The following is a 17,996-nucleotide window of genomic DNA, read 5'->3' as shown; positions in this document are numbered from 1 at the left end:
TTACCTCATAACAATAAGACTAATTTTGATCATATTTCCTTACTGGTTTCTAGTAAGTACATAATTATATTTCAGTTGCACAATGTACTTTATTTGTTGTTTATTCCTGTTGTTACTTTTTAAAACTTTATTCATACTAATGCTGTGTTTTTTGCTGGGTTATGAAGGTTACTCAAGATAAAAAATATTAAGTTGGGAAAAAAATGGGGTTACTAATAGATTTTTGTGTTTTATTTTGGTTAATGAAGCTTAATCTAACATATAAACTAGTTTCATTGAAAGCCATTTCCTTTGCTTTTCTTGTAAGGAACTTATTTTGGCAATGCATTTTCAATCAGGTCTGTGAGATGGGTGAAAGCTTGAAATAACTGATTATAAATATGTTGACTTGCTTTTCTTGTTACTAATTTAAGATTAAGCATTTTTCTTCAAAGATTATTTGTTTAATTTGTTAAAGGTCATTGAATTTATATTACGTGCAAATAAACAAATTTATTTGTTTCTGTAGATGTGAATGAATGTGAGGCTATTCCAGGACTCTGTGATGGTGGGAAATGTATTAATGCCATTGGCTCCTTTCACTGTCAGTGTGAAGAAGGGTATGCAAGAAATGAAGAAACAAATGCCTGTGAAGGTATATTAGACACAAACGTTTTTTATCATAGAGAACATTAAAAGATAAATTGGAATTAAAGGAAAAACTGCATGTGAATGCATCTACTCACAATTTCCTATTGTGGCAAGAACACTTTTTATCAAGTTAACTTTGGTATTGTATGTTTTCTGTCTAGTGGTGTGAACTTCCATTCTACTTCTTATATAGGTGACTATCTTCTTTTTCTGAATGGGAGTTGGCCTATCATGCTCCTAAGCTCCTTTTTGAAGCTGTTTGGTTGGGTTGGTCAAATTGGAGAACTCCTTCCTTCATTCTACCCAGTACCTTATTCATCTGGGTGTTTTCTTCAAAACCCACTACATTTATGCCCAACCTTTTCTCTGGTTCTCTTCTATGGAACTGGTTTTTTGGGATGCTATCTCTGCTCCTTCACTTTCTGTATATGAGGTTCTACAACCTTTGGGGATATTATCTTCTGTGACTTCTCTCATACCCTTCAGCTGGGCTTATATGCAGTCTTTTCAGTGCATCTTTCAAGACCAATGAAATCGTGCTTGGGATCCCTCAAATGCTCCTATTGCCATTCCTTCTTACATTGTGGATGATTTTCACTTGTGTTAGATAAAACTCGTACATCAGCTAGTGTCCCAATTTTTCTTTTGTGGCTAGATTTACCACTACTCACAGATGCATCCCTTCAAGGCTGGGGGGGCATGGATCTACAAAATGCTTTGGGCTTTTGGTCTGTATGGTAATGTTCTCTTCATATCAATGCCTTCAAACTTCTTTCTGTTCATCAGACTTTGAATCACTTTCTTCTCATCACCAGAAATTGTTTGATTATGATCCATTCTGAGAATTTAACAATGATGGCTCATATCAATCACCAAGGTGGTACTTGTGATCCCAGTTTTCAGATATTAGCTTTTCTCTTTTGGGCCCAAGATAATCGCATTTGCTTGATTGGTGTGTCACGTATTGGGTGCTTTCAACCTTGTGACAAATCATCTTTCCCAACCTAACTGAGTTTACCCAATGGAGTGATACCTTCTTCCCCATGTTTTTCTGGGGCATTGCAATTGTTAGGGTTGTCCTCATATTGATGCATTTGCTGCTGTTCTCAATCACCAGTTACCTTGGGTCAAATGTACAAGAGCACTGAACATCCTCCATGTCCTCTCTACCACCACTTGGGGAGTGGATCGATGTTCTATGCTAAAGATAAATCATGCTCTTATTCGAGCGAAAGTCGACTATGGATCACTGTTCTATGGCTCTGCCAGCAATCGGCCTTAAACACACTAGACCCTATTCATTACCAAGGACATCGGCTCTGCACTAGGGCTTTCTTCTCGTTCCCAGTTCAGAGCTTATACATAGAGTCTCATGAACCTTCTTTGCACCTCTGCCATTTGCAACTGTCTTTATTATATGCCTCGAAACTTCGTTCCTTACCAAAGCATCCCACCTGGGGTTGTGTTTCCTCGATGGACCATACGTTTTCAGACCAGACAGTCTGCCATTTCTCCTTTTGGCCTTCATATCCAGGCTTACAGTTAGATGAATTTGGTCTGTCCTTGGATAACATTGCTGTATCCACTGGTCAGCTCATCCCACCATGGCTTCTTACAGTTCCCAATTGTGACATATCTTTAAGTTATCTGAAGAAAGTTATCTGATTGGAAATACTGTTTGCTATTTGCTGAACATCTTTTGAACCATCCTTCCATTCCTATTTTTACAGATGGTTCGTAATCAGGTGACTGTGTGGGCTCTGCCATGGTTTGTTGTGGTTTGGTGGTTGTATGCAGACTCCCCTCTACAGCTTCTGTGTTTACTGCTGAACTGTGTGCCATTTTTCTTGCCCTGGATCACAGAGAAGCTAAGCAGTACTCGAACTGCATGATTTATACTGACTTGCTTAGTTCTCTACTGGCCCTGGAATCACTTCATGTCAGTTCTCACCCTATTCGCGCTGATATTCAAAACCAACTGGCCACTTCTCTTTAACATCTACTTCTATCCTCCAGTTTTTCTGGATACCAGGCCATGTTGGTATTCATGGGAACGAGCTTCCCAACATTGAAGCTAAGTCTATCTGCTCTGGCACTATCACCACTGTGTCTGTCCCATACATGGACTATGGTCCTGTATTCAAGGCTTGGCTCAGTGCCAGCTGGCAGTCGACTTGGAGTGAGCAACACGAAAACAAGCTTTTCCAAATGAAACCCTATGTTGGACTTTGGCCGTCTTGTTCCCGTAAGGACTGGAAAGAGGAAGTTGTTCTAACTAGACTACTCATTGGTCACAATTTTTTAACTTATCGTTTTCTTTTATTTGGAACTGATGCACCAGTGTGTAGTTTGTGTAACACTCAGATCACAATAAGCCACATTTTACTTTCTTGTCATTGTTATGATTCACAAAGATGGCACCATTTTAAGCATGTTCTGTCCCAAGGTTTGTCCATTATGCTAGACAGTGTTATTGGTGATGGTGACGCTGTCCACCTTGGTAGTGTTTTTAGTTTTTTTAAAGGCCGTTAATCTTTTTAATGCCATTTAAGTTTTTTAATATATACTTTACACCTTTTAATGTGGCTCCCTTTTAAAAATCACAGTTCATCTAGTTCAATTTCAAATTAGAAACTGACCATAACATTAAGTAACTCAAAACCAGGACTGGAAAGGCCAACTTCAGGTGACTGATGGTTGTTTTTGTACTTGTTAGTCTTCCTGGCAAGTTATGATTGTTACAGTCATGCTACAGAGAGTCCTTTACAATTTGAATCACTGTAGTTTTTCACTTAACGTTGTAGACTAGATGTAAATATTGGTTTAATGCTATTTATTTAATTTTTAACTTTGTTTTATTTTACTTTAATTTCCTTTTATGAATTTTACTGAATTTACTTTTACCTTTTTACCAGATGTTTGGCACATAAAACACTAAATCAACTAACCAGTTACCTTTGTTTTATCCCAGTTTCCCATCCTTGAGTACTGGCTATAAATGTCTTCAACCAGGAATGGTCAAACAAGTTCCTTTATGTTTGTACTCCTATCTGATTATTTCATTGGGTAGTCTCCTTCATCCATGCCACTCTGTAAAAAGTCCTTGTGATTGCTTGTTACTGGCCTACTTAACTGCTGTTTTCTTGATTACTCCAGTTACAGTTGTTCACTTCCATTCCTCTTCCTTTATTCCCCAATTGCCATTCTGCATCATGCACTTCACATCCTCCATCTTCAGTCCATTGGTGAGGAGATCCAGTTTATCACATTGGGTGGCATATCATTTAGCTCGTACTGTTTTTCTCCTTCATCCATAGCTGTGTATCAGTAGAAATAAAAATTTCTGCACCCTGGCTCAGGATATCCTAGCTTCTTTTCCTATGGTGGCTGGTATCTCCAAGTTTCTTCCATGGATTTTAAAGAAGGGGTCTTCAGTCTCCTTAATATTGGATTATTGGGCAGCCCTATCCCATTTTTTTTTATTTTTCTATTTACTACAGAATCATTTTTTCCTCTGTGTTTGCCATTTTCATCTGTTCTTTCCTGATATGTCAATCTTTTAGGCATCCAATACTTCCAGATTGAGACATTAATATGGTACTCCATTCTTTTACTTTACCTCCATATGAATTTATTGTCTCATATTCTTTGTTTCACCTATCCCTTGAGGCATATTTCCGTCTCCTCTGGACTTGCAGATGGCATCAGTCAGATATGTTTGCAATTGACATCACTGTATCATCAAACCTATCTTCTCTTTATTTGAATTATTCTTTCATTCCCAGGACCTCAGTGACTTGTGAGGGTAACTCCTCCTTTTTACCCAGTTCTCTTCCCTCTATTTCTCATCTTCATCTTCATTCTGATGCAGATAGAGTTCTATACCCAGTGCATGTTCTTTATTATTATGTTGTCTGTATGGCTGCCCTTTAGGGGTTCCTGTTCCTGTCTCCTTATCTCATGAAAACCTTCTTCCTCTTGAGATCTTTCACCCTTTACCCTTACCAATTGGGTTCATCATTTATTCTTCCAGTTGGTTTATCTCTCTTTATTCCCTTTCCATCATTCTTTGTTCCATGGAACCTCCCATCAAATCCAACACCACATCTTTTTCCTTTTTTCTTGTCCTTGTTCGTTTTTAAGAGAAGATTCTGTAGTCGGATGTGTGAACCACCCCTCAGGCATTCATTTCTCATTACTTTCACCATGTTCCAGTTCCTGCTTTTTTGGGGTATTGTCTACTATCTGTAACCATACTTCACCCTTTGGTATGGCTCACACTAGGTAAGTCTTTATTAATACTTTATTTTTGTTCAGGGACTCTTGCTTCAAAATTCATGTCTTCAATCCTGCTCTGTGGTGAGTGATGCATTACACCATGTTGATTTGCATGTTCTTGTCATGGCTACATATATGCACCTTTGAGACTAGGTGTTTCACAAGACTGGTTGATGGTCAATAACATGATATTTGCTTCATAAATAGGCCCATCTTAAACAATGCTACCACTGACAGCGCAGGTAAAGCAGAAAAGGATAACTTCTCTTCCCTGTCATGCCTTAATTGAATAAATTGTATGATCTGTTGTTCAAAATAGAATTTTTTAATCACCTATTGTACTGTCACAGGTGTAGCTATTCCTCTGGACTCTCCAACTCTCTTTTTTCCATTTCTTCCAGTAGGGTATGGGAATCCTTATCACTTACCAGTTTCAAGACATGAAAGCAGTGGTTTTCAGTCAGTGTAGAAGGTGTACTATCCCCTAGATTGCATGACACATACCACAGAGTAAGATGTCTCAATGCAGTTCACCCCTTTGATTGGATGTGCTCATCTGAACCATCAACTAAAGTCTTCACATGAGTTTGGGGTTGCCACCTTCTTCCTGTGATTCTTCCTTTTGTATAGTGAGTCATCGTGGGTATACGTGAGATGTCTCCATTTCTATCCTGGGCACTTCCTTATTCTTTCTTATGATGGGGTGTAATTGTCCTTAGGATGTTTTTTACCAGTCTCATGGTTACAGATGTAGATTGCATGCAATGAACTTCCTTTGGATCACACATTACTGGATCTCTGTCTCACTGCGAAAGTTATGTTGTGCCTGGAGTTCGTATCTTTCTCACATCCACAATTGAGGTATGACTTGAGGTGTGTAGCTGGTGTGGTCCCTACCCTACCAAGTATGGAGGTTTGGGATGTAGTTATTTTACTGAGTACGCTCTGCCATAGTCTAGCCATTCTACACTATGGGACATTTCCTCTATTACACACTTTACATATGTGGGATTGAGTTTGTGTTATCCCTTTGGGATAAGTCAGGAAAGTGATTCTTTTCCACTGTGTTTGTTCTTAGCTGGTTATGGCAAGGAGATACCTGGTTCAGAAGTGATTCAGTGTTCTTCCTCTGACCATCTCAACTGTTTCTCTCATCTGTGAAAGTATACTTTGGATGCTTTCAGGGGGTACATATGTTCTTCCTTCACTCCAGTCTCTCCTTCTTTTTGATGTGGAATTCTAGTTAATATTGTGAGCATAGAGAAGTACCGTTTCAAAATTTCCTACTTATAACTAAACTAGAAAATGATATTTATAAATATTGGAAAATAAAAGGTTTTTTGGAAGATTTTATAATAAATTTGAAAATATGTTACTAGATAAATATTCAATGAGAAAAAAAAGTTTTTCCTCACCAGAAGTAGTTAGCCACCTTTAATATTTGACATAAAATTTATTTAATATAACCAGGAGTGGGAAGACTAACTTCAAGTTGTTAGGGTTGTTTCAGCTTTCCCATGCTAATCTTGAATAATGTGACAACAAAGAAAAAGTATGAACTACATACAGTACTAAAGGTAGGTTTTGTAGGTTTTTAAGATCTAGTATAGAATATGCCATATTCAAAAAAGTGTAGGTTAGGAATAATTTGTAATGGAATTTTTAGGGTGGTTATTATTGTACTTCAGGAATTTATAGAACAATTAGTGGAGGATGGTAAGTAATGTAGAGATATTTTCAGGGTAGCTTTATATTTACTTCTACTTTAGACTTTAATACATCTTTTTAAGGGTAATTGCCTTTTCACAACTGGCTGCAGACAGTGAAAGGCAGTAAAAGCTGAGATGATGTGGGTATGAGCACTCAAACCTGCACCCTTAATTAATTTTTCATAACTGCTAACTGGTTTTTCATTTGCTATTTGGATTTTGTCTGATAGATAGGATATCCCTAAAGCTGTTAGGTGCTATTACCAAAGACAAACCCCCTTGATGTGGATTCCTTCACGTGGTGAGGGGACCTCCCAGGGAAGGTTCTGTTCTTTCAGTTTGGCCCACATGTTTACTGTGTGTAGTGGCCTGTGAAGGGGAGGAGAGGATCTTATTGGTTGAGGGGTCCAACCCTAACACTTCACTTTGGCCTTGAATTTCTGTATACAGGCAGCCTTGGGGTGGTCCCCGTAGGATCAGTCGGCTAGTTCACTTGGGCTAGGGTCAACCAAGTACCAGTGTTGAATGTTCTCAACTGGTGCTGTGGACATTGTATCTGATGCTGATGTTTCAGTATAGTGCTCACGAAACCCTGGCATTGTTGCAGTGTCCTTGTTTGATGTTGTAGTGTATCCTCTCATAGAACTCCATGTTGGGTGGGGTCAGTGGGTGTCAAAACATTTTTTGTTATTATAGATCCCTCAAATAAAAACGAAAATGAAATAGTGAAAAAACAGTCTATATGTAAACGACCGTGTCTTCAATATTCTGAGCAGCATTCTTCAACATCTGTAACAACTGCACCTCATTTTCTTATACTTCATTCTCTTTCAGTCAAACCTTTAGGGCACATGTCTCCGTTTTTTATTCAGAAGGGACTAGAGGGACTTGCTGGCTCTCTAAAGTCAGTCTGAAAGCTTCACTCTGGGGAAATTGGTGGAAACATCCACATCTAAACACAGTGAATTCCTCTTACATTCAAAAGTGATTGCTAATATACCCATTGAGGTTGTGCTCCATGCTACTTTGAATTATTGAGTTATTGTTGAGAGGGATTTGAAGAACATCACCAAGTTAGAGATTTTTGCTGGTTTCTCCACCCAAGGAGTTTCTGCAGTGAGGTGTATCTCTACTCGCAAAGATGGAATTATGATGCCAACCAATGTCGTCATTCTGACAGTTACATCACCATGTCTACCTGCCACCATCAAAGAAGATTATCTTAATTGCAAGATACGGCCATACATTCCAAACCCTCTCAGATGTTTCCAGTGTTAGCGATTCAGTCACTCAAAGACATTTTGCCGTGGTTCCTTGACGCGTGCTCATTACGATGGCAAGGACTACGATGCCTATGAGTGTGAAACAGACCCTCATTGCAATGGCTCTCACCTATCCTACTTCTCTTCTTGCCCTAAGTGGTTGGAAGAAAAAGAGGTGCAGTGTTTAAAGACAATTCAAAACTTTACTTACTCTGACGATCGAAAGTTGCTGTCCATCATGTTATCTAGGATGTATGCTGCTGCACTATGTTCCACTACTACAGTGGGAATGCAGATGGATCTCTTTGTGCCTCCAAAAGAATTGTTCTCAAATCACATGAAAAGTCTGTGGACTTCCATGGTTACAAAGTTGATAAATCAATGTCAACACCCATCTCTGTCCCTAACATACATTCCAGCAAACCCCAAGATCCACTTCCTTTGGTTCCAGGTACAGTCATTTCATTCGGTACATCTTTTTCCCTCACCCCAAGATTCAAAACAATCATTTGTTTAGGTTCTCAGTCACTGGAATCCTCTTCCAATAACAAAGACCTGCCCAGTCAACTCAGATCAGGATCCATGGAGGTCGACAGACCTTCTTCGAATAAAGACAATAAAGAAAAAATGTAGTCATAAACAGAAGGGCTCTCCACCCAATTCGGTTACACATAAACGAAAATGGCCACCTTGATACAGTGGAACTGTCGAGGTTTTTGTTGTCATCTAGGTGACATCAAAGCATTGATTGCTTCCTACCATCCTGCATGTCTTTCCTTACAGAAAACGTTTCTGAAACCTGCTGATACAGTAACCTTTTGGCAGTTTTCTTTGTACAGAAATGACAGGCTGTGTGATGGACAAGTGCATAGAGGGTTGGCATTGTTGGTTGATCAGCACGTACCTACCTTGTTTTTGCCACTCGACATACCCTTAAAGACTGTAGCCATCTGTATTTCCTTTGGCATACCATCACTTTTTGTTCTCTCTACCTGTATCCTGAAGAAACTTATGATCAATCAAACCTTAATGCTCTCAATGAACAGTTGCAAACTCCCTTTTTAATCCTGGGAGACTTTAATGGACATCGTCCCCTCTGGGGAGGTACTGATATTGATGGGAGGGGTCGCTGTGTAGAGCATATGCTTTTAGATCACAACATTTCTCTTTTCAGTTTTTTACACTTATTTTCATGTACCTAGTTAGTTCTTTACAGTTATTCATCTCTCAGTTTGCTCTCCTTCACTATACTCTCACTTTTCGCAGATGGTTGACAATAACCCATGAGACAGTGATCAGTTTCCTATAATTTTGAGAGAGACTGGCTGTGGTTGATGCCACCCAACTTGCGTGCCTCAGCAGAAGCTAGATCAAGCCAACTGGACCTCTTTTACTGCTCTCGCATAACTTGAACCTGCCATCATTTGTAAGCCATCGATAGACGAATGCATGGCAGCAGTAACCGACTGTATTATACAGGCCACTATTCAATGTATTACAAAATTCTCGACACGTTTTCATGATATCCTCATCTGTGGTGAAATTCTGCCTGCCACGTGGCATGGAAAGCTCAAAAACAGGCCTGGGATACTTTTTATATGTATCCCATACTCTCAAACCACATCGATTTGCAGCAGGCCTGTGAACATGCTCTGCAGGTAAGATATCAAAGCCAGGAGGAATCTTTGATTAAGTTCACAACCAGCATATCTTCTACCACCAGTTCCAATGTCATATGGGACAAGATTTGAAAGGGCAGTGGGCAACATAATTATGTCTCCATCTCAATCTTGCTCTATAATGGCCAGAAAGTAGTTCATATCTGGAGCATCACTGATACTGTAGGTGAAAGCTTTTGCTGAGTATCTAGCACTTCTGCTTCATCCTCCACCTTCTTAGCCATCAAGACTCGGAAAGAACAATCACCTCTTTCTTTTGGAACTGATTGTCTCCATGACTATAATTACCTCTTTACACTGGTGAACTAAAACTGGCCCTTCATTAGTCTGGCAGAGGATTCACCCTAATTCCAAACTCTGTATCAGTGAAGTTGTGCTACCTATGGTTCCTGAGACAAAGTTCTTGGGGCTTATCATTGACCTTAAGCTGACCTTTATATCACCCATCAAGCAGATATGGGTCAACTGTACAAGAGCACTGAACATCCTCCATGTCCTCTTTTCCACCACTTGGAAGGCAGATCAATGTTCTATGCTAAAAATATATCATGCTCTTATTTGAGTAAAACTAGACTATGGGTCACTGGTCTATGGCTCTGCTGGGATCTTGGCCTTGAAGATATGAGACTCCATTCATCATCAAGGACTTTGGCTCTGCACAAAGGCTTTCTGCACTGCCCCAATCCAGAGCTTATATTCAGAGTCTCATGAACCTCCTCTACACCTCTGCTGTTTGCAACTGTTTTTATTGTATACTTTGAAACTTCTATCCTTACCACAGCATCCCACCTGAGGTTGTGTTTTATTTCCTCAATGGGCGATGCTTTTTCAGAACAGACGATATGCCATTGTTTCTTTTGGCGTTTGTATTCAGGAGAAATTGGATGAATTGGGTCTATCCTTGGATAACATTGCTGTATCCACTGTTAAGCCCATCCCACCATGGCTTACTACAATCCCCAAATGTGACTGTTTTTAAAGTCATCTAAGAAAAGCAGATACTCCCAATTGGAAGTACCATCTTTTATTTGATGAACATCTTTCGAATCATACTTTCATTCCCATTTATACGAATGATTTGAAATCAGGTTACTCTGTGGGCTCTGCCATGGGTTGTTGTGGTTTGGTGGTTGCGTGAAGAATCCCCTCTACAGCTTCTGTGTTCGTTGCTGAACTGTATGCCATTTCTGTTGCCCTGGATCATGTAGAAGCTAAGCAGTAATCTAATTGTACTATTTATACAGACTGACTCAGTTCTCTACTGGCCCTGGAATCGTTTCACATTTGTTCTCACCCTGTTCTTGTCGATATTTAAAACTGACTGGCCCATTCCTCTTTAACATCTACTTCTATCCAGTTTCTCTGGATACCAGGTCATGTTCCCATGAGCCTGGGAACAGGCTCATTGAAGCTGCAGCTAAATCTGTCTGCTCTGACACTATCACTGCTATGCCTGTTCCATACATGGACTATGGTCCTGTATTCAAGGCTCAGCTCCATGCCACTTAGCAGTGGACTTGGAGTGAGCAACATGAAAACAAGCTTTTCCAAATAAAACCCTCTATTTGACTTTGGCCATCTTGCATCCATAAGATCAGTTGTTCTAACTAGACTGTGCATTGGTCATAGTTTTTTAACTCATCATTTTCTTTTATCTGGGACTGTTGCACTAATATGTTGTCTGTGTAACACTCCGGTCACAATAAGCCACATTTTACTTCTTGCCTTCGTTATGACTCTCAATGACGGTACCATTTTAAACATATTCTGTCTCAAGGTTTATTTATAACATTAGACAGTGTTATTGGTGATGGTGACACTGTCCACCTTAGAAATGTTTTCAGTTTTTAAAGGTAGTTTTTAATGCTACTTAAGTTTTGTAATTTATACATTAGACCTTTTTTTAAGGTGATTCCCTTTTAAGAATCAAAGTACATCTAGTTTCATTTGAAATTAGAAAATGGCTGTAACATTAAATAACTCAAAACCAGGACTGGAAAGGCCAATTTCAAGTCTCTAATGCTAATGCTTGAATGTACCTGTTAGTCATCCTGGTGAGTTATAATAATTAAAATTATGCTACAGATAGTCTTTTAAAATTTTTATTACTCTCTGAAATTGGCCAAGATGTCCAATAACTTGAAACCAGGAGTGGAAAAGCCAACTTCAGGTGACTAACACTGATGTTTGAACTTACCCATTAGTCATCCTGGTAAGTTAAGATAATTAAAATTATGCTATAGAAACTCCTTTACAACTTGTATCACTGTAGTTTCTTTCTGACTGCTGTAAACTAAATATAAAAATTGGATTTAAGGCTATTTATATTTTTAATTCAAAAATTAAACTTTCTTTTGTTTAACCCTGATTCCTTTCTATGAATTTAATAATTTTACTTTAATTTTCACTTTTTAAAAAAACTGGATGTTTCGCACAGATAGCCATAAAATGCTGAACCAACCAACCACAAACTATCATCACTTGAAAGTGCAATGAATTTTTATAAAAAGTTTTGAAATTTTCTCATATTAAGTGCATTTTGTTATCCTGCTGACTGTTGTTGCCTATTGACAATTAATATAAATAATATAATAGTTTTGAAGCTATTCCTTTTATATGTTTTAATCCTTTTATATATGTAATGTATATATGTTTTATATGTCTGTATATGTATATATATATACATAGTCATATATGTTACTATATATAGTAACATATACATAAATTGTGGAACTTGTTTGTAATATTTTTCATTTTCTTTGGTAGAAACTAATTTGGTGCTTATGAATTTTTCTAGTCAAAATGTAAACATAAATTTATAGCAATTGTCCACCAGCAGTTGCCCTGCTCCTGGATATGACAAAATATGAAATATTTTATTGAAGAATCCCATAACAATAAACATTCCTCATATGCAATAAATATATAAACAGCTCAACTTTTCAAAGAATTATAAGTCTATTTTCACTATTTCTTTAGTCTAATAGATTATTGTTACTTATTCATAAGGTTAATTTCAGTTTGTCATATATGTGATGTGATGTTTTATATATATATTTGTGTTTATACGTTTGAATTAACTTGGTTTGTTTTCTGATATACTGTAACAGTAATCATTCTAACTTGATTTGGTAGAAGTATAAAAACTAAATTAATATGTGATCTTAGAGTGTATACTTGAGGAATAATAATTGAATAATATATAGTTCAGTATAAACAAATAACTGTGTGAAAAAAAGAGGGCAAGTCCAAAAGGTAAAGAATATTCTAATAGAAGTAGTATGCATAGATCTGTTTGCCATGGTGCTGCTTTTTTTTCAATATACATTTTTTTCTTTCAAGTGATGGTATATAGAGTTAATAAAAGTAAAGTAAGTTATGTTTAATATTTACTGTCAATTTTTATTAGATATCAATGAGTGTTTAATAGAGACAGATATCTGTAATCATGGGCGTTGTCAGAACACTGATGGCAGTTATTACTGTATTTGTGATCGTGGCTTTGTTCCAAGTCCAGATCAGAAAATCTGCTTCGGTAAGTAATAGGAATTTCAAGTAATAAAACTTTTTGTGAAACAATTCCAGTGAATAACAGTTGAAGATCTATGAATTTAATTTTTTAATTACTGTAATGAAAAATAATTTTATGTAACTAATTGTTAAACATGGTTTTACTTTGAAATAATACATAATGTCTAAAGATGTGAAATCATTTTTTCTATCATTGATTAAATAGTATATAAATCTTAATTAATGTTAATGTTTTTTATTATCAAATAATGTCTGTTTTTCTTTAAAACTTGTTTAGTAGCAGAGGAAAGAGTCCTTCAACTTGTGCATTTAAAATATTTAACTTAATAAAAAAGAGGGCTATTTTTAATAGCATAAACTCAATTTCTAGTAATTATATGAACTACATACCATTGTTTTTAAACAAAGAATATTGTGTAAGTCAGAAAGTAAGCACTGTTTCTTCAGTGTGTCATTTCATTTGATTTATCTTTATTTCTAGATACAAGGCAAGGGAGCTGTTATACTGAATTTCGAAATGGTCGATGCCGAAACCCACTTCCATTTCATTTATCAAAAATGGAATGTTGCTGTGGGGATGGCATGGGTAAAGGATGGGGAACAGTTCCATGTGAAGTATGTCCCTTGCCTGGGTCTAGTAAGTCAAGAGTATTGAATTGGTTTGGAGTTTAGTACCTATTAGATTATTAATTTTTGATGCTATAACTGTTTTTCTTTTATTGCTTCACATTGTTTTTCTAACTTTAGTAATGAATTAATTTCTGATCAAAATAATTGAATATGTTGTTAGTGAACAGGAACACACAAACAAATAGCAATATGATACTTATTTAAAATTCTCTGTTACTAAATGATTTGTTGTGACATATTTCTATGGTACTGTGTAAAATTCTGCTCTTGATTAAACATGTACTTGTTAATTTATTAAATCTACAACTAAATCTAAATTTAAAATAAGGTTTTAAACTTAGACAGTTTTTGTGGGAAAATTAGTAGAGCTGTAAGGATAACACAACTATTATTACTGTTTGATACTTAAAGTGTGATTATTGTGTTTATATTAGAGTGTTACATTGGTATTAACTGTTCTCTTAATTAATAATAAATTATTGTAGTTTGGTAATTAACTGATGTCTATATTGACTTTGTGATGTTCCATATTTAATATTATCTTAAACAATAGATATGTTAGAGTTTTATGTAGTTAACAGTGAACAATTGTTTCTATTTTTAAGCTGTTTTAGAACAAAAAGTCTCATTTTCTCATGTCTTATTGATGAACTTCGGAGATTATAATTCAAAAGTAAAAGTTTAACTCGCACAATGTATGTGGCACACATAAGTAATTGTGTAGTTTTTTACTAAAACCAATAAAAAAGAGAATGGAGGTTTTAAATATATTAGATTAAAACTTGTTCTTATGTAAATATAATCAGTCAGTGAAATTTTTTTTTTGGAGTTTAATTTTCCAAGTGGGTTTTGATATATTCTTTTAGATGTACTGTCCAAAGATAAGGCTTGACTATAGAATAAAATCACTGGTTAATATTAAATTTGGCAACTTTAGCTGTTTTCTTCCGTAGGTATATTGAATGGGGTTTGGGAGTGGTTGATGTGTATAGTAAATTTCACAATGCTAGGTCAGAGAAAGCTTGAATAATATTAGAAATGTCAATTCATCAATTCAGTGATAACACTATGTAACAAAATTTTTACTTTTTCTTGTTCTTGGGCAGAAAGTGCTATAATGCGTAAAGTAAATGGAAAAGACCTGTTTTTCTTTTCAGACTTTGCTTTTGTGACCTGGGTAATGAAGGTTTCAAATTTACCCATTTTCCAGAACATTTCAGGTAGATTCAGTGCTGAGTAGCTGATAGAGAATTTTCTCAAACCTTAAAGAACTTTCTAGAATGTTTTAGAAGAGGAGGAAGATGTTGAAGATCCAGATTACAATTTCAGAGGTGCAGCTGGTGAGAGAAACCCATACTATCCCAACCAAAGAGACATCAATGACTTGATCAGAGATCTTGGTCTAACAAAGTCGAATGTTGAGCTTTTGATATCTACACTTAAGGAGTGGGATTTGTTAGATGAAAGTGTGCAAGTCACAAGTCAGAGGAAGCATCACTAACATTTTTCAAGCTTCTTTACTCATCAAGATGGGCTCTGCTTCTGCCACATTGTATCCGGTCTGTGTGAGGCAATTGGAATTTTCTGTAACCCAAATGAGTGGCGCCTATTCATTGATAACTCATCCAGAAGTCTCAAAACTGTGCTGCTCCATAACAGGAATAAGTATCTGTCTTTTTCCCTGGCTCATTTGGTACACCTCAAAATTCTAGAAGCCTTGAAGTATGATGAGTATGGCTAGGTGGTTATTGGAGACTTCAAAATGGTGGCATTTCTGATGAGTCTCTAAGGAGGCTTTACTAAGTTTCCCTGTTATCTTTGCCTTTGGGACAGCAGGGACATTGCAGCACACAACAACAGGAAGCACTGACCACAATGGACCGAGTTTTCTGTTGGGAAGCACAATGTCAAGTGTGAGCCACTAGTGGAACTCCAGAAGATGTTGTTCCCACCATTGCACATAAAATTGGGTCTTATGAAACAATTTGTCATAGCCCTTGATAAGGAATCTGCAGCCTTCAAGTACCTTCGAGACTTTTTCCCTAAGTTGTCTGAGGCAAAGGTCAAAGCTGATATTTTCATTGGATCTGAAATAAAGAAAATCCTGGAGTGCACAAAATTCCCCAAGAAGCTCAGTAGGAAGGAAAAAAAAGCTTGGTTTGGAGCTTCTTGGGCAATGAATAGGCCAAAAATTATGTGGAACTGGTTGAGGTTCTGGTGAAGGACTATGCAAAATGGGCTGCAGAATGTCCTTGAAAGTCCATATCCTTGACACTGATCTTGATAAATTCAAGGAGAACATGAGAGCATACTTAGAGGAGCAAGGCGAGCACTTCCACCAAGATATACTGGACTTTGAATGCCGCTACCAAGGAACGTATAACAAAAACATGATGAGAGATTATATTTGGGGGCTGATATGTGAAAGTGATTTACATTACAGTCGCAAATCTCAAAAAACTACTCACTTCTAAACACTTTTGTTTATTTTTGTATAACTGTAGTATAAATACATGTAAATCTTGATTCATATGTTATTTTATTCAGTCCTAATGTAAATGAAAATGTGCAAATTTGCTCGTTTTTACATAATAAATAGGTTAATTTCTAAATTTCATTATCCAGGTCACAAATGCAAAGTTTGAAAGGGATAATGGCCATTTTCTGTACTTTTACAACATACTATCCAGGAACAAAATTTATGTTACATAGTCTAATAGATCATTTCTTCCAGTATGGTGCTTATCTCCTCACACTAAAGTAGCTGTTCTTTTTCAATGCTGCCCTATATATGCAACCTTTTTCTGTATGCATACTACAAGCCTTCTACTCCCCCAATTGGAATTGAAATATTCTAATTTATCTTTTATGCAAATCATCATGCATCACTTCTCCACAAATAGGAGTTTGACGTGTTCATGTGATACACATGAATCCTGCTGCACTCCTCTACAGAACTATCACTTCTCATTTGACAGCACTTGTATTTGGACTTGCTTCTTTTTTGTTTGACAATTAATGTATGGCTAAAGTTTGCTCATGAAGTGATTTTCATTAATTTATTTAGTTTTCATTCTGACTGTTTCTAAACTTTAAAACTTTTATCTGTTAGTACTAGTCACATTATTATGTTTTTCACTGCTCAGTTTTGGTGGTCTTTTCTTTACTGTGAATTCTGAAGTTCATTTTACCACTTTGGGGGTCACATCAGAAACTGGTGTTCTTTCTTAGGCCTCAGGTGCAGGTAATCTGACAGTGGATATACCCTCCTGGAGATTGAACATTACGTGGACCAGCCTTTGTCTTCAGACCTCATGCCAATTCCTCCTGAATAGGCTGAGCCTTTTCAGACTGACGGGACCTAAGATCATCTATTTCTTCCTCTTAATTTTACCCTCCTTCCCCTTCCCCACCTGTTGAATCAATTAGATCTAACAAATTTTTTTTTTAATTTTGTTTCTCAGGTACTTACCATTTTATCCCTTTCTGCTATCTCTTATGAGCCATGTCCTACTTTACTTTATAACAAATTTTTTACCTTGCAACTAAGAGATGGTATTAGCACACCTTGCCCCTTTGATATTTCAGATCAATTTGCACTTTTATACCATTTATATGTCTTCTCATCAAATTAGACATCTCACCTTCTTCTATGCTTCTCATCTTCGTCATCCATAAGAGGAAATTCTACAATCAGGCATGTGGATTACACCCAATATATTAATCTCCTCTTTCCTCCAGCATATTGTTTCTTTGTCATTGGGTTTTTCATCTTCCACCTGTGACTATTCTTTAGACTTTGGTGGGACTCTGATTGGTAAGTTTCTATTCATCCTTTCTTTTCAGGGGCATTATCATTATATAGATCCCACTCTGTGGTGAGTGGTGCCTGTCCAGAATATTTTAATTTGAAATCCATACTATAAGACTATCTTGACTAGTGCCTTATATTCTATGGCTTTGTAATACTCACCATTAAGATGGGGTATTCCTTCCATAAGAGTGCTTGTAGGCAAATAACCTTGTGATATTTTACTTCATAAAGATGCACATCCTGGACCAATACCACCCATGAACTTCATGCATAAAGTAGAAGGGGACTGCTGCCCATCGTTGTCATGTCTATAGTGAATAGCAGAGTTAGGTTTGATTTTCAAAATAGAATTTCATAATTATCCATTGTAGGAGATGATGTTCCTCTGGACTTTCCATTGCTTTATCACCATCCTTTCTTTTAGTGGAGTATGTGATTCTTTACCACTTTTCAGTTTAAAACT

General features: G+C 36.8%; 1 protein-coding gene across 2 annotated transcripts in view; it reads left to right on the top strand.

Annotated features, from left to right (window-relative positions):
- Window positions 1-17,996, top strand: part of LOC143258492 (fibrillin-1-like) — a 213,894-nt gene that overhangs the window by 31,839 nt on the left and 164,059 nt on the right. For both annotated transcript variants that reach the window (XM_076517540.1, XM_076517542.1), the window contains 3 exons: window positions 509-634; window positions 12,968-13,093; window positions 13,571-13,726. In XM_076517540.1, the coding sequence (XP_076373655.1) occupies window positions 509-634; window positions 12,968-13,093; window positions 13,571-13,726 (408 nt within the window). The remainder of the gene's footprint in view (window positions 1-508; window positions 635-12,967; window positions 13,094-13,570; window positions 13,727-17,996) is intronic.

Source organism: Tachypleus tridentatus, chromosome 8, assembly GCF_004210375.1.
Source record: "Tachypleus tridentatus isolate NWPU-2018 chromosome 8, ASM421037v1, whole genome shotgun sequence".
Lineage (NCBI taxonomy): Eukaryota > Metazoa > Arthropoda > Merostomata > Xiphosura > Limulidae > Tachypleus > Tachypleus tridentatus.
The sequence above is the reverse complement of the archived record's forward strand: the minus strand, read 5'-3'. Positions and strand labels throughout refer to the sequence as shown.